Source organism: Heteronotia binoei, chromosome 12, assembly GCF_032191835.1.
Source record: "Heteronotia binoei isolate CCM8104 ecotype False Entrance Well chromosome 12, APGP_CSIRO_Hbin_v1, whole genome shotgun sequence".
In the NCBI taxonomy this organism is placed as follows: Eukaryota; Metazoa; Chordata; class Lepidosauria; order Squamata; family Gekkonidae; genus Heteronotia; species Heteronotia binoei.
In genome coordinates this window covers 73,183,037-73,210,585 of record NC_083234.1, presented here as the reverse complement: position 1 = coordinate 73,210,585, position 27,549 = coordinate 73,183,037, and the positions used below count along the sequence as shown (strand labels likewise).

Here is a 27,549-nt window from a genome sequence, read left to right as displayed (position 1 = left end):
ATCAGGTTCATGAAAGGCCGGAGCAAACTTCCCTTATAAGGAATACCCTTACATGTGCCTTTCAAGACAGCCAAAGGGTAAAGATTAAGCCGGGCTAGCATAAAGGTTCTGCAATGTAAGGGATTTATCAGGTTAGAAAAACACTGGGCCGTAGAGTCTTGTGCAAAAGAGAGGTCAAATTAACATGGAGAGCAAACTCCAGAGCTACCCGCATTGATTGGGCTTCAATATCCCAGATCCTCCTTTGGACAGTCCGAAAAATGGCCCTTCCGTTAGAATTGGCCAAAGAATCTAGATCAATTCCGATTTCAACTGTTGAAAGTGAACACTGCGTTTCATATTACACAATTGACTTCTGAACTACATGTCCGCAAGAAATAGTATTGGCTCTAGGTTAGAGAAGTCTTAATGGAATGAGGCAAATCGACAGAGAAAAGGTCTATTAAAAGCTATCCACCATGGGGGCGAAATGGAGCCTCCATGTTCAGAGGCAATATCTCTGCATCCGTGGCCGAATGGCAGGGTGGGCTACTGCCTTCATCCTCCGCTTCCTGGATACGGTGAGACAGCTGCTGTTGGAAATAGGATGTTAAACCAGATGGGCCTTTTAGTTCTGCTCCATTAGGGCACTTTCTGTTGGAAACCGTGTGGGGAGGAGCCAGACAACAGTGAGGGGTGTCAACAGAGCCACAGCCTCCGTCCAGATTGTCTTCCTCCCGCTGCACTGTGACAGATGTGCAGTTCCCCTCACAAAACAGTTGTCTGGTCCTTAGCCTCACTTCTGTGCAGCTATGTTTGCAGTGTCTTGATTAGTCACAAGGTGGCACTGTCTTGTTGCATGCACTCTAAAAGCACAACAGCTTAATTTTGTATTTTTTAAATGTTATCCCACACTTTTCCAAGCATATTGAACATGAGTCAGCAGTGTGATGTGGTGGCTAAAAAGGCAAATGCAATTTTGAGCTGTCTCAACAGAAGTATAGTGTCCAAATCATGTGAAGCGATCGCTTTACTCTGCTCTTGGTAAGACCTCACTTGGAGAATTGTGTTCGGTATTGGGCACCACATTTTAAGAAGGATATAGACAAGCTGGAACGGATCTAGAGGAGAGCGACGAGATGGTGAGGGGTCTGGGGACCAAGGCCTATGAGGAAAGGTTGAAGGAGCTGGGGATGTTTAGCCTGGAGAGGAGGTGGCTGAGAGGTGATCTGATCACCATCTTCAAGTACTTGAAGGGCTATCACATAGAGGATGGGGTGGAATTGTTTTCTGCGGCCCCAGAAGGTAGGACCAGAACCAATGTGTTGAAATTAAATCAAAAGAGTTTCTGGCTCAACATTAGGAAGAACTTCCTGACCATTAGAGCAGTTCCTCAGTGGAACAGGCTTCCTCAGGAGGTGGTGGACTCTCCTTCCTTGGAGGTTTTGAAACAGGCTAGATGGCCATCTGACAGCAATGAAGATCCTGTGACTTTAGGGGGAGGTATCTGTGAGTTTCCTGCATCGTAGAAGGGGTTGGACTAGATGACCCTGGAGGTCCCTTTAAAATCTATGATTCTATATGACAGACTTCACAAGCATGTAAATTGGGGGGAGGGGGACATTTCTGAGACATCTATTGAAAATGGTCCATTCTCTGCAATAGGATGGGGGGGGTGTGGAAATCTGTGGAAGAAGGAAGAATGTATTTTATGCAGAGAAGCTGGAAGTGCTCGTTTGAGAAGATGAGAGAGAGAGATGGTTCTCTCTGCATGAACAATACAGTCCTAAACAGAGTTACACCTGTCTTATGTCCAGTGGGCTAAGAAGGGTGTAACTATTGTGTAGGATTGCACTGTAAAAGTCGGATGGTCTTTTCACTTGTGTGTTTTAACGAAAACTCTCAGACCAACAAAATACACATGAAGACACAAGAAGTTGCCTTATACTGCATCAGGCCCTTGGTCCATCAAGGTCAGCACTGTCTACTCAGACTGGCAGCAGCTCTCCGGGGTCTCAGGCCAGAGGTTGTTCACTGTGAACTGATTTAAGAACATAAGAGAAGCCATGTTGGATCAGGCCAAAGGCCCATCCAGTCCAACACTCTGTGTCATACAGTGGCCAGAAAACCCAAGTGCCATCAGGAGGTCCACCATTGGGGCTAGAAGCCCTCCCACTGTTGCCCCTCCCAAGCACCAAGAATACAGAGCATCACAGCCCCAGACAGAGAGTTCCAACAATACGCTGTGGCTAATAACCACTGATGGACCTCTGCTCCAGATGCTTATCCATTGCCCCCCCCCCCAAGTCGGAATAAAGAGACGGACACAATTAGATTGGTGAAACTATGGGCCACTTTATTAAATAACACGGCAAGGGCAACCGAACTGCGACCAGGTCAGGGCGAGGGGTCTCATCAGACCGCTCCCCTGCCTTTTCCAGCGGGTGAGAGACCCGGCCCCCCAACAGGAGCTGTGAGCCACAGCTCCCGTTAGGCAGGCCCAGCAGGGAGGCTCGCACCGGAGGGCCCAGACGCCAGACGAGAGTCTCAGCGAAAGGCACCCATCCAATCGAGTCTCCAGAACAGTCTGCATTCACACATCTCGGGCCACACCCAAAGGTTGATCCTGCCAGACCCCTAACTCCCCAAAAGGGGGAGGCTAACCGGTCCTCCCCAGGCCGCGTGGTGTCATAAACCCCGTAAAACCTGCCACAACTAAGGCCAAGTCTCTACTTAGGGCTTAGCACCCACCGAAAGGCCCAAAGCCAAAACAAGCTCTTGCCACAAATCCCTCAGGAAAAGCATATTACCCTTTTCCGAGAGATGCATACCATCCCCTCTGTAGAGGTCAGGACATTCCCTAGAAATATCTGGATGGGGCAAATAGTGGCCCAAACCACCCTCCAAAACCTTGCGAATCTCCTTATTCGCTCTGTAACGAGCCCGCTCTATCCCAGGTGGATTCCAAGCACTGCGCCACACCAAGCGCGGAATCATGGCCGACCAAACTATAATGATACCGGGCCATCTGTTCCTTATGTACTTGAAATCATCTCGGGCTTGCAAGATCAACGCCTTGCCTTTAATCAGCCTGAGATAATTCCCTCCCAGGTGAACAATTAATACCTGCGGAGGAGGGCCCACACACCCGTGAAACAAAAGGGGGAGCAAGCCAGGCCACTGAAGACCCCGGCGCCCCCGCCATTCCACCGTAACATATTTGCTGAGCCCCAGCTGAGAGCCAACAGCAGTTCTCCGAGCTTGATGTGCCGCCCAAAACACATAACTGTGCCCACAGATGAGAACTCTGCTCCTCCGGCCAGGAACAACAGCATCTTAAAGGAAAAACAGACAAGCTATAAAACCCAAACCTTAAACTACCCCAGCTCCTAATCACAAACTACTAGCGGAGCAAAGGGCGAATATAACCTTTGTAAGCCTGAGACCGCCAACGGCCAAGGCGCTGAGTGGACGAAGTAGGATAACCCAAGGAAGCAGCCGATTCTAAAGGAATGGGTTCCAAACCTCACTCCAGACAACCCCAACAGGGCTAAAGCCCTGGACATCACGGCCCAAAATGGATGTTTTGTCAGAGGGCTGCCTCCAAAATGACAAAACAACAACCCTTCGCAGCCTCCCCGCATGGCCAAATAGTCGGCCAATGCGGAAACTGGGCAAAGCTCCACTTCCGAACACGGACCCAACTCCAGCACAGTCCCCATGCCCTCTTGATCCGTTTTGGATCGCCGGATAGTAAGAACCGCCTTACCCCCCGACAACTTAATATCCCTCAATAACAACGCCCTACCCAAAACATCACTCTTGGAGCTTGCCACCAATTCACTAACCCTCAGTGCCCCAAAAAAGGCCACCAAAGAGGCTGCGTGAAACAAGACTGCCTCGAAATGAGACACACAAACTGCGCTCCAAACCCCCTTCGAACCCCGAAGAATCTCAGGAGACATAGGGGTCCTAGTATCAGGCTTAGGCCCAACCTCCCTGGACCACCCTTCCAGCATCTTTCGAATACGAAAATCTGCTGTTTCCTCTTTATACCCTAAGGCCTTGCCAGCGAAGGCTAGCGCGGACATGCGTCCCCGAATCGATCGCACGGCCAGTCCCTTACCTCTTAAGGAAACACAATAATGGAGCAACTGCTCAACTGGGAGGGGCCAAACAATGCGATACCCTACCTCAGCCCTAAAGTCCTCAAACTGCCGTACAGCACGTTCATAAGACTTCCTGGTGCTAGGTGCAATGGCTAAGCCTATCGCTCTGCAGGGCTTGGCTCTCCAATCAGCCATAGCTCCTGGGGCATTGGCGCCGCAACCAGATCAGCGTCCGGGGCCAGCTGACGAAATCTCTCCATCTGTTTATGAGAGAGAGCGTCAGCCACCCCATTATTCACCCCAGGAACATGCTTGGCCAAAAACAAAATGTTAAGCCTCAGGCAACGCAGAATGGAGGCCCTCACCAACCTCATAACCCGCTGCGATTTGAACGAAAGGGAATTAATAACAGGAACAACCGCCATGTTATCGCACCAAAAATGAACAGTGCGATTAACCATATCACTCCCCCACAGCCAAACCACAACCAAAATGGGAAAAATTTCCAAAAACGTGAGGTCCCGGGTCAAACCGGCCTGCACCCACGACTCCGGCCACACCTCCATGCATAAAGCCGGCTAACAACTGAGTGCAGCGACCAGAATCAGCAGGGCCCACGAACAGGTAGTCGTCCAGATAATGAACAACATCCTGCAAACCCACTTTCTCGTGCACAGCCCATTCCAAAAAGGTGCTGAAATACTCAAAAGCGGCACACGATACAGAGCAACCCACAGGCAATGCCCTGTTCATGTAAAATTGCCCTGCAAACGAGAAGCCCAAAAGCTCAAAATCGTCCGGGTGGACAGGGAGGAGGCGAAATGCAGATTTGATATCGCATTTTGCCAACTCAGCCCCCTGACCACAGAGTCGAATGACGCCCACGGTCTGATCAAATGAGGTGTATCTAATGGAGCGTAGCTCCTCAGGTATGCCATCATTGACAGAGAAATGATAAATACTTCCTACTTTACAGGTTACTTTTAAAACACGGGCTGAAGGTTGGTGAACCGACTCTCACTATTCGCCCTGGATATAAAAAAAATATACAGAATAATATCCCCGCACACAGAAGCCTGGAGTCAGCAAAGCTGTGTAAATAGCTCCTTCCCCACCCCCCATCCCCCCCCTTGGCAGGTAAAGGGATAATAGACATTTTTCAAAGTGATAAGTAACCCCTGACAGAAGACGGGAATCATCTTCAAGTCACAAGGATTGTGAAGAGAAGAAAGAGGGCAGGATGTCGCCACTCAGCCCTTCTGAGCCTCAGAAGGACCCGGACTCGCGGCTCGCCACGCTCCTGGCCTGCCTCCACCCTCCCCTTCTCTGATTTTACCTCAGAGGCGGAGTGGAGCGGGCGATGCAGCTGCGCTGCTGCCGCCTCTTCTCCGCTTCACTGTAGCTGTTCCTCCAATATGGGCTCAGCCTGAGCCCATCTCGGAGGAGCAGCTACGGTGAAGCAGAGAAGAGGCAGCAGCGCAGCGGCATCGCCCGCTCTGCCTCTGAGGTAAAATCAGAGAAGGGGAGGATGGAGGCAGGCCAGGAGCGTGGCTAGCCACGAATCCGGGTCCTTCAGAGGCTCAGAAGGACCCGGACTCGCCACACTCCTTGGCGCCGTTCCCCCCCTCCCTCCGCTTCCGTTTTTTTTTTACAGCGGGGGAAGAGGCTGTAAATTCTGGGGTCCCCCGCCAGGGCGTGAGGGTTGGGAAGCCTAGCGGGGGATCCCCTGGTTTGGAAGCCCTCCCCCCACTTCAGGGTCGTCAGAAAGCGGGGGGAGGGGAGGGAAATGTCTGCTGGAAACTCTATTATTCCCTATGGAGATTTATTCCCATAGAAAATCATGGAGAATTGATCTGCGGGTATCAGGGGTTCTGGGGGGGCTGTCTTTTGGGGTAGAGGCACCAAATTTTCAGTATAGCATCTAGTGCCTCTCCCCAAAATACCCCCCAAGTTTCAAAAAGATTGGACCAGGGGGTCCAATTCTATGAGCTCCAAAATAAGGTGCCCCTATCCTTCATTATTTCCTATGGAAGGAAGGAATTGAAAAGGTGTGCCGTCCCTTTAAATGTGATGGCCAGAACTCCCTTTGGAGTTCAATTATGCTTGTCACAGCCTTGATCTTGGCTCCACCCCTAATATCTCCTGCTTCGCACCCAAAGTCCCCAGATATTTCTTGAATTGGACTTGGCAACCATAGCCCCCAGCCATCAATGGGATGGGGGCTAGGGTTGCCAACTCCAGGTTGGGACGTTCCTGGAGATCTGAGGATGGAGCCTGGAGAGAGCAGGGTAAACTGCCATAGAGTCCACCCTCCAATAAAGCAGCCATTTTCTTCAGGGGAAGAAGAAGACTGTCAATTTATACCCCTCCCTTCTCTCTGAACGAGAGACTCAGAGCGGCTTACAATCTCTTATATCTTCTCCCCCCACAGCAGACACCCTGTCATGTGGGTGGGGCTGAGAGGGCTCTCACAGCAGCTGCCCTTTCAAGGACAACTCCTGCGAGAGCTACGGCTGACCCAAGGCCATTCCAGCAGCTGCAAGTGGAGGAGTGGGGAATCAAACCCGGTTCTCCCAGCTAAAAGTCTGCACACTTAACCACTACACCAGTTTGAGAGCCAGTTTGGTGTAGCGGTTAAGTGTGCAGACTCTTATCTGGGAGAACTCGGTTTGATTCCCCCCTCCTCCACTTGCAGCTGCTGGAATGGCCTTGGGTCAACCATAGCTCTGGCAGAGGTTGTCCTTGAAGGGGCAGCTGCTGTGAGAGTCCTCTCAGCCCCACCCACCTCACAGGGTGTCTGTTGTGGGGGAGGAAAATAAAGGAGATTGTGAGCCGCTCTGAGACTCTGAAATTTGGAGTGGAGGGCGGGATATAAATCCAATATCATCATCATCATCTTCAAACTGATCTCTGTAGTCTGGAGTTGAGCTGTAATTCTGGGGGATCCCCAGGTCCCACCTGGAGGCTGGCATCCCTAGAGTTCCCCTACAGGTGCCTGTTTTCCAGGAAGCCAGCATGCCCCGTTGGGCAAAGGGCTGAGAGGGACAGAACTCTAAGTCCAGGTTGTCTCCACCATGATGAGGTCTCTGCTCTCCTCCTCCTATAATCCAGATGAGCACAGTAGCTGCAGAAACACATTAGGGTTGTTGTTTTGTTTGTTTTAAAGCTTGAAATCCGATCCTCTGAATGCTGCTGTGGTTTCCTGTTAAGCTTCAAGAAGACTTCCAGATCATAACAACCAGGCAGGCTCCACCTACCCTGAATTCCTCCTCCTGGGACCGGCTGCCAGGTACACGCTTGCCTCCACCTGTCACACGCCCAGCCTTCACGCGAAATGGCAGAGCAGCGCAGATGCTGGGAGGCTGGAAGCAGAATGGGTAAGTCTGGGAAATATTTAGGACAGGGCTGCCGGGGTGTAGGTTTAGGAACCCATAAGCTGGGAAGAAAGTGCAGCCAGCAGAGTTGCCAGGGGAGGTCGACCAGCGGGTGGAGGACTGACCTGGAGATTCCAGGAGAGGGGAGGGAGGCTCTGGGAAGGGAGCTCTAGGTGAGCTGCCGTTGCCTTTCAAGGGACCTCACTCCTTTTAAACGTGTTCCCTTTAGTGGAAATAATGGCAGATGGGGGCATCGTTCGGTCAAGGCTGGTGCGTGGGAGTAGGCAAAGTAGGCAGTCACCTAGGGCGCCACCTGGCCTAGGGGGCACCACTGGACGCCCCCTCCCTGACGCATGAGTCTGGCTCCTGACCACTGTCCCCTTGTCCTCTCCCATCACCAAGCGGCCCTCAACAAAGCCAAGCCACCCCCCTCTCCCCGCCGTGTGACTTGGCCTCCCACCTTATCCTATCCTGCCACCCTCCTTCCTGACATGGCCTGCAAGCACTTATTCTCACAATTTTTTTAATAACATCACATTTTTTTTTAAAAAAAAAATTAAAATTAAAGATCAGTAAATTAAAAATGTGAAAAGTTTCAAGTCTGGCACTCTTCAGTTTCCCTATGTTTTTTAATAATGGGGGGGGGGGGCGCTAGTGGATGATTCGCCTAGGGCTCCAGAAAGCCTAGCACCAGCCTTGCGTTCGGTGTAGACCGTTCAGCACCGTGCAGTGGTTAAGTGTACCAGTTTGGTGTAGTGGTTAAGTGTGCGGACTCTTATCTGGGAGAACCAGGTTTGACTCCCCACTCTTCCACTCGCAGCTGCTGGAATAGCCTTGGGTCAGTCATAGCTTTTGTAGGAGCTATCCTTGAAAGGGCAGCTGCTGTAAGAGCTCTCTCAGCCCCACCTTCCTCACAGAGTGTCTGTTGTAGGTGGGGGGAGATAAAGTAGATAGCGACCGCTCTGAGACTGAGATTCAGAGTATAGGGCGGGATATAAATCCAATATTTTTCTTTGAATTTTTGAAACTTGGGCGGGGGGGGGGTTGAGGAGACGCACTGGATGCTATGCTGAAATGTTGGTGCCTCTACTTCAAACAAGAGCCATACAGCCTTGACCTCGGTAGCCCAGGCAAGTCCGATCTCTGTCAGGTCTCAGAAGCTAAGCAAGCGTTGACTGTGGTTTGTATTTGCAGTGGCGGACGGGGTCTAAAAATGTTGGTTGCCAGGAGACAAAGGGGGCCCACCTACAACTATAAGGCAATCATTTAACTTTTATAAGAAATAAATAAAAATTTCAAAAAATACATAAGTGGGGATAAGATACAATTAAAACTTTTGCAAAATAAATGTGTGTGGGTGTAATTACAGTGTAAATATATTTTACTGGCAGTATGCAGTAGATATTAAATGTAATTACAGATTGCATTTTCTTGCAACTGGAGAGCCAGATTGCAACTGGAGAGCCAGTTTGGTGTAGTGGTTAAGTGCGCGGACTCTTATCTGGGAGAACCGGGTTTGATTCTCCACTCCTCCACTTGCACCCGCTGGCATGGCTTTGGATCAGCCATAGCTCTGGCAGAGGTTGTCCTGGAAAGGGCAGCTGCTGTGAGAGCCCTCTCCAGCCCCACCCACCTCACAGGGTGTTTGTTGTGGGGGAGGAAAGTAAAGGAGATTGTGAGCCGCTCTGAGACTCTTCAGAGTGGAGGGCGGAATATAAATCCAATGTCGTCTTCTTCTTCTTCTTCTTGGGAGCTGATCTCTGCCAGCTGGAGATCAGTTGTAAAAGCGGGAGATCCCCAGGCCCCACCTGGAGGCTGGCAACCCTAAATACAATGTAAATTCCAGTTGCATGACAGTAATAATACTGGAACTTCTATTATATTTTCAAGCTACTAAAAGGACATTAACATTTCTAACACATTGTCTAATGTTTAAGGTGGCCCGCTTCATTAGAGGCCCACTTGCCATCGGGCAAGCTGACACCCTGGCCAGTCCGCCACTGTGTACTCTGCTGGGAAGGGAAATGTCTGGCGTTAACCTGGATGGGAGACTGTCCCTGAAATACCCAGTCGGGAGGACCGTGGCAGGCTTTCAGTCACCTCTCTGAATATCCTCCAGGCCCCCGGGAGAGTAGGGTTGCCAATCCGCAGGTGGGAAGCAGAAAGAAACTGATACAATAACAGAAATAATATGACCAAAATTCGGAAAAAAAACATTTCAAAACCGTTTTAAATAATGTGGTTTGATTGCACACACTATATTCATTTAAAGACTTAGAGCCAGTTTGGTGTAGTGGTTAAGTGTGTGGACTCTTATCTGGGAGAACCGGGTTTGATTCCTCACTCCTCCACTTGCAGCTGCTGGAATGGCCTTGGGTCTGGCAGAAGTAGTCCTTGAAAGGGCAGCTGCTGTGATAGTCCTCTCAGCCCCACCCACTTCACAGGGTGTCTGTTGTCGGGGCGGGAGATAAAGGAGATTGTGGGCCGCTCTGAGCGGAGGGCGGAATATAAATCCAATGTCATCGTCTTCTTCTTCTTAACTGGGTGAGACAATCGTGTGTATTCCTTAACATAATGCACCTAAGCACACATACAATGCTTAACAGAGTCCTTGTATGATGTACTGTGGAGTCTTCATGCAATGGACTATAAGACTGATGATGGCACTTTATCATACAAGCACTTTTTATGCACTAAGCACTTTTCTGATGAAATTATACTCTGTAAAGCATTGTATGTGTGCTTAGGTGCATTGTGTTAAGGAACACACATGATAGTCTCACCCGGTTAAGTCTTTAAATGAATAGAGTGTGTGCAAACCACATTATTGAAAAAGGTTTTGAGATAAGTTATTTCGAATTTTGGTCACATTATTTTCATTATTGTATCATGGTTTCTTTCCGCTTTCAACCTTTCCGTGATTCTCCATATTGCACTGGAATCCCCAGGTGGGGGCAGGGGATCCCCCAGTTTGGAGGCCCTCCCCCCCACCCCGCTTCAGGGTCATCAGAAAGCGGGGGCAGGGGGGGGAGGAAATGTCTGCTGGGGAGGGAAATGTCTGGCATTAACCTGGAGCACTTTGTAATAAGCTCATCTGGATGGTGTTACATCCAATGATATTTGATACTCTACACGAGAGAACCATAAAGGTGAGTCTTTTGATGTGTGAGGGAAAGTCTTCAGGACTAGCCAGACATGACTTACTTACTTATCTATCTATCTATCTATCTATCTATCTATCTATCTATCTATCTATCTATCTATCTATCTATCTATCTATCTATCTATCTATCTATCTATCTATCTATCTATCTATCATCTATCTATTTCCGTAGATTTATAGGCCGCCCTTTCCCATAATGGGCTCAGGGCGGCTTCCAACATAATAAAACCATCAAAACAGTTTAAGAACAATTAAAACAGTTAAAAGGTAAGTTTCAATTAAGCCACGACTCACATTAGTTAAAGTGGCATAGATGGTATGGACAGATCGATTAGGCATGCTTGTCCCAATCTAGATGTTCAAATCTCGGCTATATCGAATTTAAGGAATCGGTGCAATCGGCGATTTTAAGGCATCAGTGCAATATAATATTTAGTAACCATGCCACACATCATGTAAGAAGCAACACCAGACTCTCTATAATTTTACCCCTGGATGTGAGTCTCTGTACATTGTATATATTGACCACTGAGGAAGGCCCCTTAGGGGCCAAAACGCTTATGGTCCTTGTGTTGATTGTAAATCCATCAAATACGTATGAGTAATTATATATGGTTAACTTCTTTTATGCAGTCTGACATTCAGACAATGTTTTAAAATTCATTTGTGTGTATGTAATTTTATATTAAATGTTATGCATTTGATGAATTGTGTATAGGCAGATACACACCCACCCACACCCACACCTAAAATGCACAAAAATAGCCCCCCCCCCAAAAAAAACCACTCAGCCACCCCAGAGCCCCAGATGCCTGCTGATTGATTCTCCATTATATCCCTAGGGCAGGCGTGTCAAACATCTGGCCCAGGGGCCCCTGAGCAACTGGCTGTCATCTGCTTCCTTCTCCCTCTCTCTTGCTTCCTTTTGTGTAACAGCTTGCTTTGCAAGGCTTGCTCCATCACACAGGAGCTACAGAGCAAAACCTCTATTTTCTCCATTGGCTGAGGCTCCTTCCTTGGGAACAAGGAGGAGGAGAGGGAGAGCTCACTTTGCCAGGCTATTACATTCGCAGAGAGGAGCTACTGAGCCAAGCCTCTCTTCCTTCTATTGGCTGAGGCTCCTCCCCCTCCTGGTCCCCTGGGGAAGGCAGGAAAGAACCAGAAATTCCTTTGCCCAGTTCCCTGGAGCCCATGGGAGAAATACAAAGAAAGCATCTTTAAGACCAATGAGTGCTAATGTTTTAAGCATGTTTTAAAGTATTTTTTGTAAAAAATCTTTAATTGCGTTTGTGACCTTTATATCTCTGCTACCTAATCTTAAATAAGTACACACATTGCCTGGCCCGACAAGGTCTCATTTATGTCAGATCCAGCCCTCATGAGTTTGACACCCCTGCCCAAGGGGAACAGGCGACCTCAGGGGAAATTCCAGACATTCCCCCCAAGTCGCTTTCTTGTAGCCCTGAAGCAGGGGGAGGGGCTCCAAACTAGGGGATCCCCTGCCCCCAACTGGGGATTGGCAACCCTAGCAGTCAGACAAAATTGGGGATTGATGGTGGTGGGGGGGACCACATTGGAGAGATTTGCAGCCATGAAAAAAAGTGGGTGGGGTGGAAAGGTGAAAGTTTTGCCCCCCAACCAGAGTGTCCCTGCGCAACGTCCCTGATGCAATCATGGCACTTCGGGGTGACATCATCACGTTGAGGACATTGCGTGGTGACTGGTCCACAGTGGAGAGAAGCCCCCCAAACCAAGGGATCCCCCACTGTAAGAACGCTACCCCCTCACTGTTTGTTCTTCTAACTCAGGCAAGATCAAATGTCAAAAAGCAACCAGATGTGTTCTTCTTGGCCTCTACTTCATCTTCATTCCTTTATTTACCTGGTGAGTATTTCTCACGTCCCATTCCCCCCCCCCCAGTAACCTAGAGATTACCAAACGTTTCAGAACATTCAAGGAAGTGGGGAAGGGAGGTCCTTCTAACTAGACTGGGAGTATGAGCACCCAAACTGATGTTCTGTCTTTCATAAAGGTAAAAGGTCAAGGTAGTCCCCTGTGCAAGCATCAGTTGTTTCCGACTCTGGGGTGATGTTGCATCACGTTTTCATGACAGACTTTTTGTTACGGAGTGGTTTGCCATTGCCTTCCCCAGTCATCGACACTTCCCCCCCCCCCCCCCCAGCAAGCTGGGTACTCCTTTTACCAACCTTGGAAGGATGGAAGGCTGAGTTAACTTGGAGCCAGTTACCTGAACCAGCTTCTGCTGGGATCGAACTCAGGTCGTGAGTAGAGAGCTCAGACTGCAGTACTGCAGCTTTACCACTCTGCGCCACATTGAGCTATCTCTTCTGCCCCACCCACACCCTCCGCCCTGTAACTGCAATCATCCCCTCTTTATTTGGTGCCTTGGGATACTGATGGATTGGATGAGGGCTGATAAACTGAACTCCAGTCAGAAATGACAGAGGTGCTGTTGGTCAATTGCTCAGCCCTTTCAGAAGGGCTTGTGCTCTCCTGAGAGACCAGGTTCACTGTCTTGGAGTGACCTTAGAGCCAGGTCTCCTAAGTTGTGCACCATGCCTTTGACCAGCTTTGCCTGGTTTGCTTGAGAGGCAGGATCTGGCCACATTTGGTTCACACCCAGATGAGATTATTGCAAAGTGCTCCAGGCTAACTCCTCCCACCACCAAGTAAGGCAGACAATTAAAAGATGCAGGGTCTTTTCAGTTGTGGCGCCTTGATTATGGAACACGCTCCGTATGTACATCTAGTGCCGAGCACGCTGCCCCAGACAGAGAGTTCCGTCAATTATGCTGTGGCTAATAGCCACTGATGGACCTCTGCTCCATGTTTATCCAATCCCCTCTCGAAGCTGTCTATGCTTGTAGCCGCCCACCACCTCCTGTGGCAGTGAATTCCATGTGTTAATCCCCCCTTGGGTGAAGACGTTTATCTGTTCTAAACCGACTGCTCAGCAATTTCATTGATAGCTGTGACAATGAGGAATCTAGTACTACAAAGGCTATCAAATCTCAATTTGGGGGACCTAGTTCTCTTTCTTGCCCAGCTGTGGTGTGTGTATGTGTGTGTGGGGCAAGCATCTTGAAGGGGGGCGATTTTGTTCTGAGAAACAGCTGAGAAGAAAAGGGCAAAACATCCCTTTTCTTGCGCTCCCCCCTCCTCTGCTCCACCTGATGCTACCTGCTGCTGATTTTGCCAATTAAAAAAGCCCTTGGAGAGAACGAATGGCTAAATCACCATCTCCAAAGACAGAATTCAGACTGCTAAGCAACTGCTGACTGTTAGGGTTGCCAATCCCCAGGTGGGGCCAGGGGATCCCCTGGTTTGGAGGGCCTCCCCCCCTTCAGGGTCAACAGAAAGTGGGGGGGATGTCTGCTGGGCACTCCATTATTCCTATGGAGACCGATTCCCTTAGGCAGGGGTGGCCAACGGTAGCTCTCCAGATGTTAATGCCTACAACTCCCATCAGCCCCAGTCAGCATGGCCAATGGCTGGGGCTGATGGGAGTTGTAGGCAAAAAAAATCGGGAGAGCTACCGTTGGCTGCCCCTGCCATAGGGTATAATGGTGAATTCATCTGAAGAAGAAGACTGCAGATTTATACCCCACCCTTCTCCCTGAATCAGAGACTCAGAGCGGCTTACAATCTCCTATATCTTCTCCCCCCACAACAGACACCCTGTGAGGTGGATGGGTTCTGAGAGGGCTCTCACAGCAGCTGCCCTTTCAAGGACAACCTCTGCCAGAGCTATGGCTGACCTGAGGCTGTTCCAGCAGCTGCAAGTGGAGGAGGGGGGGAATTGAACCCAGTTTTCCCAGATAAGAGTCCGCACACTTAACAACTATACCAAACTGGCTCTCTGCGAGTATCTGGGGCTTGGAGGGGGGTGTTTTTTGAGGTAGAGGCACCATATTTTCAGCATAGCATCCGATGCCTCTCTTCAAAACACCCTCCAATTTTCAAAAAGATTGGACCAGGGGGTTCAGTTCTAAACATAGAATAGACGTCAGATGTTAGAAAGTCCCAAGACAGGAAGGAAAGAAAATAGATGGGGAGAGAGGGGGAGGTGGAAAGAAAGCAACTTTAAATGCATCCTGCGAGTGGCTTTGGTGGATGGAATCTATGGCATTTATACCCTGCTGAGGCCCTTCCATTGCCCAAACCCCACTCTCCCTAGGCTTCGCCTCAAAATCTCCAGGAATCTCCCTACCTGGAATTGGCAACCCTATCCTCATAGCATTTTAAAGGGGGTGGCCTCTTTCAGGTCTGAAGAAGATCTGTAATTAGGGTTGCCAGCTCTGGGTTGGAGAATACCTGGAGATTTTGGGAGTGGAGCCCAGAGAGGGTGGGGTTATTAGGGTTGCCAAGTCCAATTAAAAAAAAAAAATCTGGGGACTTTGGGGGTGGAGCCAGGAGACATTAGGGGTGGAGCCAAGATCAAGGCTGTGACAAGCATCATTGAACTCCAAAGGGAGTTCTGGCCATCACATTTAAAGGGACGGCACACCTTTTCAATGCCTTCCTTCCATAAGAAATAATGAAGGATAGGGGCACCTTCTTTTGGGGCTCATAGAATCGGACCCCCTGGTCCAATCCTTTTGAAACTTGGGGGGTATTTTGTGGAGAGGCACTGGCTGCTATAATGAAAATTTGGTGCCTCTATTTATTTATTTATTACGTTAAGCTTGAGCCCGCCTTGGTGGGGAGTAAAGGTCTATGGTATGGTATAAATCGAATTAAACATAAACATATCCCGCCCTCTCCGCAAGCAGACTCAGGGTGGCTCACAACATCACATCACTTCCATTAAAAACCAATAAAACATATAAAACATAATTACATATTTAAATTATTTAAAACATTTATTGGTGCTGTATTAATACAGTACACTGTAGCGGTTCTGAAAGTTCGATGGTGACCATTGGTACTCTGCATGGAGCTCTATATGATGTCCAGTGGCAGCTCTCTACCTCAAAACGCAGCCTCTCCAGAGCCCCAGGTACCCGTGGATTAGTTCTCCATTATTTCCTATGGGAATAAGTCTCCATAGGGAATAATAGAGTTCCCAGCAGACATTTCCCTCCCCTCCCCCCCGCTTTCTGATGACCCTGAAGCGGGGGGAGGGCCTCCAAACCGGGAGATCCCCTGCCTCCACCTGGGGATTGGCAACCCTGGGGGTTATGGAGGGAAGGGACCTCAGCAGGGTGAACTGCCATAGAGTCCACCCTCCAAAGCAGCCATTTTCTCCAGGGGGACAAATCTCTGTTGCCAGCAGATCGACTACAATAGCTGGAGGTCTCCAGGTGCCACCTTGAGACTGACATCCGTAGCTGCAACAGCAGAGTCTCTTTGGCTGAAGTTTTGTCATGTCTGAATGGGTTGGGTTTAGGTCAGGGCTGATTTTGCCTGTTGGTTTTGTGTGGTGACTTTCCCCATTCTGAAAGGACACCCCTCCCCCCACCCCGCCTGCCCTCATTGTTTCTTCCTGTTCCCAGGCTCATGTTCAGGAATGAAGTGACCTACTTGACGCATTACCTTCCCTGCCCGGATCTCTTGTAAGTACAGTTTTGCCCTCCCTGCTTCCTTGCTCCATAGCAACCTTCTGGGGTCTGGCTTGGGCCAGACATATTGCAAAACCATGGCTTAATTTAGCAAATTATAGTGTATGGTGTTGAGATCACGTGATGCAATGGTATCACTTTACTCTGCTCTGGTAAGACCTCACCTGGAGTCTTGTGTTCAGTTTTGGGCACCACATTTTAAGAAGGATATAGACAAGCTGGAACGGGTCCAGAGGAGGGCTACGAAGAGGGCTGACTGGAGAGCCAGTTTGGTGTAGTGGTTAAGTGTGCAGACTCTTATCTGGGAGAACCGGGTTGGATTCCCCACTCCTCCACTTGCACCTGCTGGAATGGCCTTGGGTCAGCCATACTCTGGCAGAAGTTGTCCTTGAAAGGGCAGCTGCTGTGAGAGTCCTCTCCAGCCCCACCCACCTCACAGGGTGTTTGTTGTGGGGGAGGAAGGTAAAGGAGATTGTGAGCCGCTCTGAGACTCTTCGAAGTGGAGGGCGGGATATAAATCCAATATCTTCATCTTCTACGAAGATGGTGAGGAGTCTGGAGACCAAGTCCTATGAGGAAAGGTTGAAGGAGCTGGGGATGTTTAGCCTGGAGAGGAGGCGGCTGAGAGGTGATAGGATCACCACCTTCAAGTACTTGAAGGGCTGTCATAAAGAGGATGGTGTGGAATTGTTTTCTGTGGCTCTGGCACGTAGGACCATAACCAATGGGTTGAAATTAAATCAAAAGAGTTTCCGGCTCAACATCAGAAAGAACTTCCTGACCGGTAGAGCAATTCCTCAGTGAAACAGGCTTCCTCGGGATGAGAGGTGGTGGGCTCTCCTTCCTTGAAGGTTTTTCAACAGAGGCTAGATGGTCATCTGACAGCAATGAAGATCCTGTGAATTTAGGGGGAAGTGTTTGTGAGTTTCCTGCATTGTGCAGGGGGTTGGACTAGATGACCCTAGAGGTTCCTTCCAACTCTATGATTCTATGAAATTCTCTAAATGAAGTCAATACATAAAAGTCTGAGGCCAGTGGCATCTTTGAGACCAACAAAGTTTAATTAATTCATGGAGTGTGCATAAAGGTAAAAGGTCAAGGTAGTCCCCTGTGCAAGCGACAGTCGTTTCCATCTCTGGGGTGATGTTGCATCATGACATTTTCACGGCAGACTTTTAATGGGGTGGTTTGCCATTGCCTTCCCCAGTCATCTACTCTTTCCCCCCAGCAAGCTGGGTGCTCATTTTACCAACCTCGGAAGGGTGGAAGGCAGAGTCAACCTTGTGCCGGCTACCTGAACCCAGTTTCCGCCAGGATCGAACTCAGGTTGTGAGCAGAGAGCTCAGACTGCAGTACTGCAGCTGTACCACTCTGCGTCACAGGGCAAGGAAGCGTGCATGCATATGGATGATTATACCCAGAATTAAACTTCGTTGGTCTTAGAGGGGCCACTGGATTCAGTCTTTGTTCTATTGGGATAGATTCAGGTGGGTAGACATGTCGGTCTGAAGTAGCCATTCTATTGCTTCAGACCAACATGGCTACCCACCTGAAGGAAATAAATAGTTGGTCTTTCGACATGGGACAGTCCTATGACTGTGGTAAGACTGGGTTCATCATACCCAAAGCCACGCTTTGCATTTAGCTTCCGGAGAGGTCTGCCTTCTGGGTTCAAGGAACATCGCCTCATAATCCACATCCTATTCAGAAATTGTTTTCAGCAGGGCTTTTTGTGCAGAAAAAGTTCAGCAGGAACTCATTTGCATATTAGACCACATCCCTGACGCCTCCACTGCTTCACACAGGGCTCATTTGCATGTTAGGCCACACCCCCTGATGCCAAGCCAGCCGGGACTGCGTTCCTGTGCGTTCCTGCTTTAAAAAAAAAAAAAAAAAAGCCCTGGTTTTCATAAGAACATAAGAGAAGCCATGTTAGATCAGGCCAATGGCCCATCCAGTCCAACACTCTGTGTCACACAGCGGCCAAATATTTATATATATACACACACACACACACACACTGTGGCTAATAGCCACTGATGGACCTCTGCTCCATATTTTTATCTAACCCCCTCTTGAAGGTGGCTATGCTTGTGGCCGCCACCACCTCCTGTGGCAGTGAATTCCACATGTTAACCTGTCTGCTCAGAACTTTCATTGAATGCCGATGAGTTCTTGTATTGTGAGAAAGGGAGAAAAGTACTTCTTTCTCTACTTTCTCCATCCCATGCATTATCTTGTAAACCTCTCTCATGTCACCCCGCAGTCGACGTTTCTCCAAGCTAAAGAGCCCCAAGCGTTTCAACCTTTCTTCATAGGGAAAGTGTTCCAGCCCTTTAATCATTCTAGTTGCCCTTCTCTGGACTTTCTCCAATGCTGTAATATCCTTTTTGAGGTGCGGCGACCAGAACTGCACACAGTACTCCAAATGAGACCGCACCATCGATTTATACAGGGGCATTAAAAATATAACTGGAGTTACTATTCAACATGGCCCATGTCATATCTTCCTAAATGGGTGGAAAACGAAAAACATTACAACAGACTCTAATTTATTATTCTTAAAAATTAAGAAACCTAATAACATCGACATCAATCTCCAATTCTAGCGTTTATTGCCTTTGCTGTTTTTTCCACCCAGTCAAACCCAAACCGTCAATTACCAGACCCCAACTCGTCATTCTTTTAATCTGCTAAAAACATTTCCACTATTTGGCATACTAATTCACTGCCCGCTCGCTCTCTCTCTCTCTATGGAGGACTACTAATTCCACCCCATGCTATTGTCTGATGAAGTGGGCTTTTAGCACAGGAAAGCTGACCCCCTGAATAAAACTTTGTCGGTCTTAAAGCTGCTACTGGACTCCTCCTTTGTTTTTAAAAACATACATTACTACAAACAGGAGCAATTGCAATTCTTTTCTTCGCTGCTAAGAGTGTAATAGCCTGACAATGAAGAAATCAATCAAACCCGCAGAACCACCAGTGGTATAGGAACTTACGGGATATGTATATATTAGCAAAAATCATAAATAATTTGTTAGATACTGAGTCACAACGATCTTCATCGAATGGCATTGCAATTTGGGTTGGCTTTCAAATATCTCTTTTCTTTTCTGCCTCCCCTTTTGGATAGCACCATGAAACTACAATACAGAGAGGAAAAGGTGCTTCCACCCTTTCCGCAGTAAGCACAAGCTCTTTAATTTCTTCCTCCACCCTTCTTGGAGAGGATTCCGTCCCCCTTCTGGTTGAGGTAATCCGTTCTTGCTTCTGATTTCCAGGATGTTTTATCCTCAGCCAAAAGCTACGCAGCAGAGGTAAGTAGAAGCAGCAGCAGCAGAAGAGATTGGATTTATACCCCGCCCTTCACTACCCGAAGGAGTCAGAGTGGCTTATCATCTTCTTCCCCTTCCCCTTCCCACAACTGACACCCTGTGAGGTAGGTAGGGTTGCCAAGTCCAATTCAAGAAATATCTGGGGACTTTGGGGGTGGAGCCAGGAGACTTTGGGGGTGGAGCCAGGAGACATTGGGGTGGAGCTAGGGTGTGACAAGCATCATTGAACTCCAAAGAGAGTTCTGGCTATCAAATTTAAAGGGACCACACGTTTTCAATGCCATCCCTCCATTGGAAAAATGAAGGATTCTTTTGGGGCTCATAGAACTGGATCCCCTGGTCTAACCTTTTTGAAACTTGGAAGGTATTTTGGGGAGAGGCACTGTATGCTAAGCTAAGAATTTGGTGCCTCTATCTCAAAAAACAACAGCCCCAGATACCCTCGGATCAATTTTCCATTATACCCTGGGAATCGAACTTCACAGGGAATAATGAAGTACCCAACAGACATTTCCCTCCCCCTCCCCACCTTCTGATGACCCTGAAGCGGGGGGAGAGTCTCCAAACTGGGGGATCCCCTGCCCCCACCTGGGGATTGGCAACCCTAGAGTAGGATTGCCAAGTCCAATTCAAGAAATATCTGGGACTTTGGCGGTGAAGCCAGGAGACTTTGGGGGTGGAGCCAGGAGACATTGGGGGCGGAGCCAAGAACAAGGGTGTGACAAGCATAATTGAACTTCAAGGGAGTTCTGGCCATCACATTTAAAGGAGCAGCACACCTTTTTAAATGTCTTCCTTTCATAGGAAATAATGAAGGATAGGGGCACCTTCTTTTGGGGCTCATAGAATTGGATCCCCTGGTCCAATCGTTTTGAAACTTGGGGGGTAGTTTGGGTAGAGGCACTAGATACTATACTGAAAATGTGGTGCCTCTACCTCAAAAGACAGCTCCCCCAGAGCCCGCGAAACATCCAGATCAATTCCCCATTATACCCTATGATTAATCGATCTCCACATACGGAATAATGAAGTGCTCAGCAGACGTCCCCCCCCCATTTCTGGCGACTCTGAAGTGAGGGATTGGCCTCTCTACTCATGCGTTGCTGCCAACTTCTTCAAAGTAACATAGACACCCCATCCCAAGAGGAAGCCTTTCAATCGGAGACTGAAGCCTTCGGAGGTGGAAAGGCACATGGTCCTCTGGGGGCGGGGCTTCCCCCCGCCGGCCAGCTGACTGGGGGCGGGAAGGAGCCTGGGAAAGCGGAAGAACCCCCACTGGGACCTGGTGATTGGCAAGCCTACCCTAGAGGTAGGTGGGGCTGGGGCTGAGTTCCTCTTGAGAGGAACTGCTCTGAGAGAGTTGTTGTTATTATTATTATTATTAGTTTATTTCTATTCCACCCCTTCCTCCTTTTGGGGGGCTCAAAGCGGAGTGCAACAATTTAAATTAAAATCACAATAAAATCATAATAAAAACCAAGTTCAGGTTCAACATTCAGTAAGTGCAGTAAGTTAGTTCAGCAAGGTGATATGAAGCAAGGTGGTATCGCTCCACAATGCAGTGATGCAGCGGGCTGCAAGGGCATAAGGGGAGGCCAACTGATCTAATAGATGGATGCCCGCTGCCCCATCCAAAGACCTGGTGGAACAGCTCCATTTTACAGGCCCTACGAAAGGCCAGTAGGCCAGGTAGGGCCCGGATCTCCATCATGACGGACCCAAGGTCGCTCCAACACTTGCATGTGGAGCAGTTGGGAATCATACCCGGTTCTCCCAGATAAGAGTCCACCAAACTGGCTCTGCATGGCCTGACCCAACTCTGAGATACTTTGCTGCACAATGAGATTTAAATTCCCCAATGAATGCATTTGAAGCCTCCGTCATGACGTATAAATGGGGTTTAGAAATCAAGGCAAATACAAGACATCCCTTTATATCTCGAGAGTTTAAAGAAAAAGAATAACGGGGGGAAAAATAATATCCTGAGCTTACTCATGGCTTGCTAGCCCTCGTGAGAGTGGAGCAAAGCTTTAAAACCGGAAGAGTACAGGAACAAAAAGCCATGTTGGATCAGGCCAATGGCCCATCCAGTCCAACACTCTGTGTCACGCAGTAGCCAAAACCAGGGTGCCATCAGGAGGTCCACCAGTGGAGCCAGAACTCCAAAACCCTCCCACTTTTGCCCACCCAGGCACCAAGAATACAGAGGGTCACTGCCCCCATGATTCCTGTTAAAGGCTCTATAATATAGTAGGTTCTGTGCATGGCAGAGTCTCAGAGCCAGCGATAACAAGCTCTTTAATAGGAGTGACATAGTATAAGGTCACATTACAAGACCAGTGTTGGGGCCCACGGGCCAAACTTATATACATCTCTGGGTTCCCGCACAAGCACGTTATTGGGTCATTCAAACCGGTGGGGGCTTGTGATTGGTCCTGGGCGGCAGGGATTTGAATCCTGCAGCCCTTTGTTCCCAAGGCTGCAAGCTCAGTCCGTATGGCTCCAATGAGCCAGGCGGAAACATCCAAAGTCTTCCCTTGAGTCCACATGCATAACAGGATCAATCAATGCAAGGACAATATGAGGCTTCACAGAGTTATCACCGTTTTCCTGTCAGATGTCAAAACTCCATTTTGCTGTTGGCTTCCTCCAACTGACAACCCTACAGCTTTCTGTGGTGAAGCCCACAGAAGGGCCTTCTTCAGCCATGGTAGAGCAGCAGCTTTGCATGCAAAAGGTCCCAGGCTTACTCCAGCGAAAGCATCCGCCCTAAATCCCAGAGATCCTTAGCCAAGCTTTGTGCGTTTATTCCGGCACATTTTGAATCCACTAGCTAATTAGCAGTGCGAGCCCAAGCATAGTTACTCCCAGGGTTGTTGGGGTTTTTTTGAGCAGGAATGCACAGGAACGCAGTTCTGGCTGGCTTGGTGTTCAGGGGTGTGGCCTAATATGCAAATGAGTTCCTCCTGGGCTTTTTCTACCAAAAAAGCCCCGGTTACTCCAGTCTGTGCCCACTGAAAGTAGGGATGCCAGCCTCCTGGTGGGACCTGGGGATCCCTTGGAATTATAAGAAGAAGATAATGATATTGGATTTCTATCCCGCCCTCCACTCCGAAGAGTCTCAGAGCGGCTCACAATCTCCTTTATCTCCCTCCCCCACAACAGACACCCTGTGAGGTGGGTGGGGCTGGAGAGGGCTCTCACAGCAGCTGCCCTTTCAAGGACAACCTCTGCCAGAGCTATGGCTGACCCAAGGCCATTCCAGCAGCTGCAAGTGGAGGAGTGGGGAATCAAACCCGGTTCTCCCAGATAAGAGTCCGTGCACTTAACCACTACACCAAACTGGCTCTCCAGAAGAAAAAGAACAAGAAGATGATGATGATATTGGATTTATATACCGCCCTCCACTCCGAAGAGTCTCAGAGCGGCTCACAATCTCCTTTACCTTCCTCCCCCACAACAGACACCCTGTGAGGTGGGTGGGGCTGAGAGGGCTCTCACAGCAGCTGCCCTTTCAAGGGCAACCTCTGCCAGAGCTATGGCTGACCCAAGGCCATTCCAGCAGGTGCAAGTGGAGGAGTGGGGAATCAAACCCGGTTCTCCCAGATAAGAGTCCGCACACTTCACCACTACACCAAACTGGCTCTCCAGACTCCAAACTCATCTCCAGACTACAGAAATAAGTTCGCCTGGAGAAAGCAGCTGCCTTGGAGGGTGGACTCTGTGGCATTGCCCCCTACTGAGATCCCTGGTCTTCCCCAGGCTCCATCTCCAAATCTCCAGGAGTTTCCCAACCTGGACCTAGCATAGGGTTGCCAAGTCCAATTCAAAGAAATATCTGGGGATTCTGGGGGCAGAGCCAGGAGACTTTGGGGGTGGAGCCAGGAGCAAGGTTGAACGCCAAAGGGAGTTCTGGCCATCCCATTTAAAGGGACCGCACACCTTTTAAATGCCTTCTCTCCACTGGAAATAATGAAGGATAGGGGCACCTTCTTTTGGGGGATCACAGAATAGGATCTCCTGGTCCAATCTTTTTGAAACTTGGACGGCGTTTTAGGGAGAGGCACCGGATTTGATGCTGCAAATGTGGTGCCTCGACCTCAAAACATACCCCTCCAGATACCCATGGATCAATATTTCCATCATACCCTATGGGAATTGGTCTCCATAGGGAATAATAGTGCTCAGCAGACATTCTTCCCGCTCCCACTTTCTAATGACCCTGAAGTGGGGGGAGGGCCTCCAAACCGGGGCATCTCCTGCCCCCAGCTGGGAAACTGACTACCCTTGGGCTCATACTGGAGCAACTCTATATAGCAGGGGTGGCCAAAGTTGCTTAATGTAAGAGCCACATAAAATAAACATCAGATGTCTGAGAGCTGCAAGACATGAATGTCAGATGTTTGAGAGCCGCAACACAGGGAGGGAGGGAGGAAAACAGACGGAAGGGAGGGAAGAAGAGGTGGAAAGAAAACAACTTTAACTTTAAATGCATTCTCCAAGCTGCTGGATGGCTTTTCTTGGAGAAGTGATTTAAAGAGACAAATGTGGTGGGGGCTTCAAGAGTCGCACAGTATGTGTGAAAGAGTTGCATGTGGCTCCCAGCCACAGTTTGGCCACCCCTGCTATACAGGATTGCCCAGTATGACGACATGCGCTTCCCATTTGTGATGTAGCACCCAGGTTCTTGGCAGTTAGCTTCGGAAGGTGCTGAAGCTTAGCCATATTTTACAGACTGGGCTTATCTCCGCTGCCAACAGTCAATTTTATCCAAGACAACCATCTCTCCTGTCGTTTCCTCCCCTCCTTGTTCCTCCAGGCGCACTGATGTGCTCACACTGACCCCCTGGCTGGCCCCTGTGGTCTGGGAAGGGACATTCGACTCAGCCATGTTGGACAGCGTTTACAAGCCTTTGAACCTCACCATCGGAGTGACAGCCTTTGTTGTTGGGAAGTGAGTGGGAGAGGCATCAACAAAATATTCCAAAGCAGCTCAGACTTTGAGTTTTGTAATACAAATTTGATGGCAACTAATTATTAGTTTTTTTATTCTACAATTTTATCCCCACCCAGGGCTGCAGCCAAGATTTCATGTTTGGCGGGGCCCAAAGCAGGATTTGGTTTTTTGTTTTTGTTTTTTTTGGGGGGGGGGGCTGGGGGGCCACCCAGTTTGGCAGCCCAGGGCTCTTGGCACTGTAAGCTGCTTTGAGTTTCGCAAGCCAAGCCCCGCTCACCTGGGCAGTCACAGCAGCTCTGCTCCCCCCACCCCCTTTCTTAGTTGCTCCTCTCTCAGAGAGAAAGAGACCCCTTGACCAATGGTCCCTCTAAGCTGCAGAGTCTTGTGAGCAAAACCTCTACTTTGTGAGCTACTAGTATTAAAGTTGTGAGCGACTGGCATTAAAGTGATGAGCTCCTGCATAAATGATTGTGCTCTGGGGCCATTTTTCCTGAGCTAAGACAAAAATGTGTGAGCTGGAGGCTAAAAATCTGCGCGCTGGCTCACACTAAAACAGCTTAGAGGGAACACTGCTCTTGACTCTCCCCCCCCCCCTTCCTCCGCAAGGTGTGTTAGGGAAGGGGTGAGAAAAAGCAAAAAGACCAGCAGCAATGCTGCTGCTTGTTTAGAGAGGCAGTGAGCAAAGGGGGCAGATTGGGGGTCCTCCAATGGAGGGGCCATACAGTTGGAAGGGGGGGTGTTGAAAGGATGGGCCTGGCCCCTCCCAGGCCACACTGTAGCTAGGGGCCTGACCCCACCCCAATTCTCCAACCTTTTTTTAAAAAATACTTTATTTAATCAATTTTACATTTAACAATAGTAACACAAGTACAGTGAAGTCACAGTCCAAATTAATTGATTTCAGCATCTAAAGTAATTGATATCAGCATCTAAAACTATCTAGGACATGGGTGTCAGACATGTGGCCTGGGGGCCAAATCAGGTCACGTGAGGGCTCCTATCCAGCCCACAAGCAACTCACTGTCATCTGCTTCCTTCCTCCTCTCTTGCTTCCTTCTGCGCCACGACTTGCTTTCCCAGGCTTGCTCAATCGCACAGGAGCTACAGAGCAATGTTTTACATCCCTGGATTAGAGGGTTCACCTTGTTGGAAATATGTTTCTGTTTTGTATGTCCTTTGCAATCTTCTAAAGTTCCAGTCATTATAGGGTTAACACTGTGCCTGATTCCCTATTGTCTGCATGACCTAGGAAGAAGTTACTGACTGCTGTCAATCAAGGTCTAGAAGCAGGAAAACCTGTTTTGTTTGGTCAGTTAGTCAGGTGACTTCCTTTGTTCAGACAGAGAGGTCAAGAAGAAGGAGGAAGTGGTCTTCCATTAAGCACATGATCTTCTAGTGTGAGGATGTAGTTCTATAGTCTTTGTTATTTTCACCTCCCAGTACCCTTGCCCTGTAGAAATAAATGTTTTTGCTTTTTCATGTTAAATGCCTCTCAATTATTATTTGATACGGTGATGCATCTAGGGTTGCCAAGTCCAATCCCAGAAATATCTGGGGACTTTGGGGGTGGAGCCAGAAGACTTTGGGAGTGGAGCCAGGAGACACTGGGGTGGAGCTAGGGGGGAGGGGGGGAAACAGCGCCGGGGAGCGTGGCGAGCCGGAGCGGGCAACGCCGCTGCGCAGCTGCCGCCTCTTCTTTGCTCACCGTGGCTGCTCCTCCGAGATGGGCTCAGGCTGAGCCCATCTCGGAGGAGCAGCTGCGGTGGGGCGGGGGCGGCGCAGCGGCCTTGCCCGCTCCGCCTCTGGGGTAGAATCGGAGGGGGGGTGGAGGCGGGCCGGGGGCATGGCGAGCCGCGAGTCCGGGTCCTAGAAGGGCCTGGATTCGCGGCTCGCCATGCTCCTGGCCTGCCTCTGCCCTTCCCTTCTCTGGTTTTGCCTACGCTGCTGCCACCTCTTGGCTGCTCCTCTGAGATGGGCTCAGCCTGGGCCCATCTCGGAGGAGCAACTGCGGTGGGCGGGGAGGGGGCGGCAGCGGCGCGGCGGCCTCACCTGCTCCGGGATGGGGCGGCTCGCCATGCTCCCTGGCGCCGTTTCCCCGCTCCCCCCACTTCTGTTTTTTTGGGGAGCGGGGGAAGAGGGTGGAAATCCTGGGGTCCCCCGCCAGGGCGGGAGGGTTGGGAAGCCTAGATGCATCGCACTGAGACAGAGAAACTGAATTTCAAACAGAAATCCCTAACACACCTGACATGCTGTATGGAATGCATCAGTTTTTAGAAGATACATTCCAGGGGGGGGAAACACTTTAAGAGAGCTGCTTCTCCCTTTCTTAAAGTACTTATTATTTTTTTGTCTTTGTTAGATATATAAAATTCATGGGCCGCTTCTTGGACTCTGCAGAAAAGCATTTCATGACGGGCTATCATGTGAATTATTACATCTTCACCGACAATCCTCAAGAAATCCCCTTCGTCCAGCTTCAGCCTGGACGAAGCCTCAGCCTCGTCCCCATCAGAAAATACAAGCACTGGGAAGAGATCTCCATGCGGCGGATGGAAGCCATAAACCTCCACATCTCAGAGACCATCCACCGCGAAGTGGATTACCTCTTCTGCTTGGACATTGATATGGTGTTCCATAACTCCTGGGGCCCAGAGACCCTGGGGGAGATGGTAGCAACGATCCATTCGGGCTACTATGACAGCCCAAGTCGGAAGATGTTGCCTTATGAGAGGAGAAAGGCTTCAGCGGCCTACATCTCTAGTGGAGAGGGGGACTTCTACTACAGTGGGGCTGTCTTTGGCGGCCTGGTCAAGAATGTGTATGAGTTTACCAGGGCTTGCCACATGACCATACTGGCTGACAAGGCCAACGGCATCATGGCTGCCTGGCAGGAAGAGAGCCATCTGAACAGACACTTCCTGTCCAATAAACCTTCCAAGTTGCTCTCACCGGAGTACAGCTGGGATGACCAGAGGCCAAAGCCTTCTGAGCTGAGGGTCATACGGCTCTCATCGGTGGCTAAGAATTTCAAGGAGGTAAGGGATTAA

At 49.4% G+C, this 27,549-nt stretch overlaps 1 protein-coding gene across 1 annotated transcript; it reads left to right on the top strand.

Moving 5' to 3' along the window:
• Positions 1 to 458: 458 nt before the first annotated feature.
• LOC132580035 (globoside alpha-1,3-N-acetylgalactosaminyltransferase 1-like) lies at positions 459 to 27,549 on the top strand. Its single transcript, XM_060250641.1, has 5 exons — positions 459 to 560; positions 7,299 to 7,465; positions 19,492 to 19,527; positions 24,365 to 24,499; positions 26,862 to 27,549. Exons 1-5 carry the CDS (start codon positions 459 to 461, stop codon positions 27,547 to 27,549), a joined length of 1,128 nt encoding a protein of 375 aa, XP_060106624.1.

What these genes read in the sequence shown, in the direction of transcription:
- LOC132580035 (XM_060250641.1), top strand. Translation starts at nt 459, where the DNA reads ATGGGGGCGAAATGGAGCCTCCATGTTCAGAGGCAATATCTCTGCATC. An exon ending in TCCTCCGCTTCCTGGATACG is followed by an intron (nt 561 to 7,298) that starts GTGAGACAGCTG and finishes TTTCCTGTTAAG; the next exon opens with CTTCAAGAAGACTTCCAGAT. An exon ending in GGAGGCTGGAAGCAGAATGG is followed by an intron (nt 7,466 to 19,491) that starts GTAAGTCTGGGA and finishes TCTGATTTCCAG; the next exon opens with GATGTTTTATCCTCAGCCAA.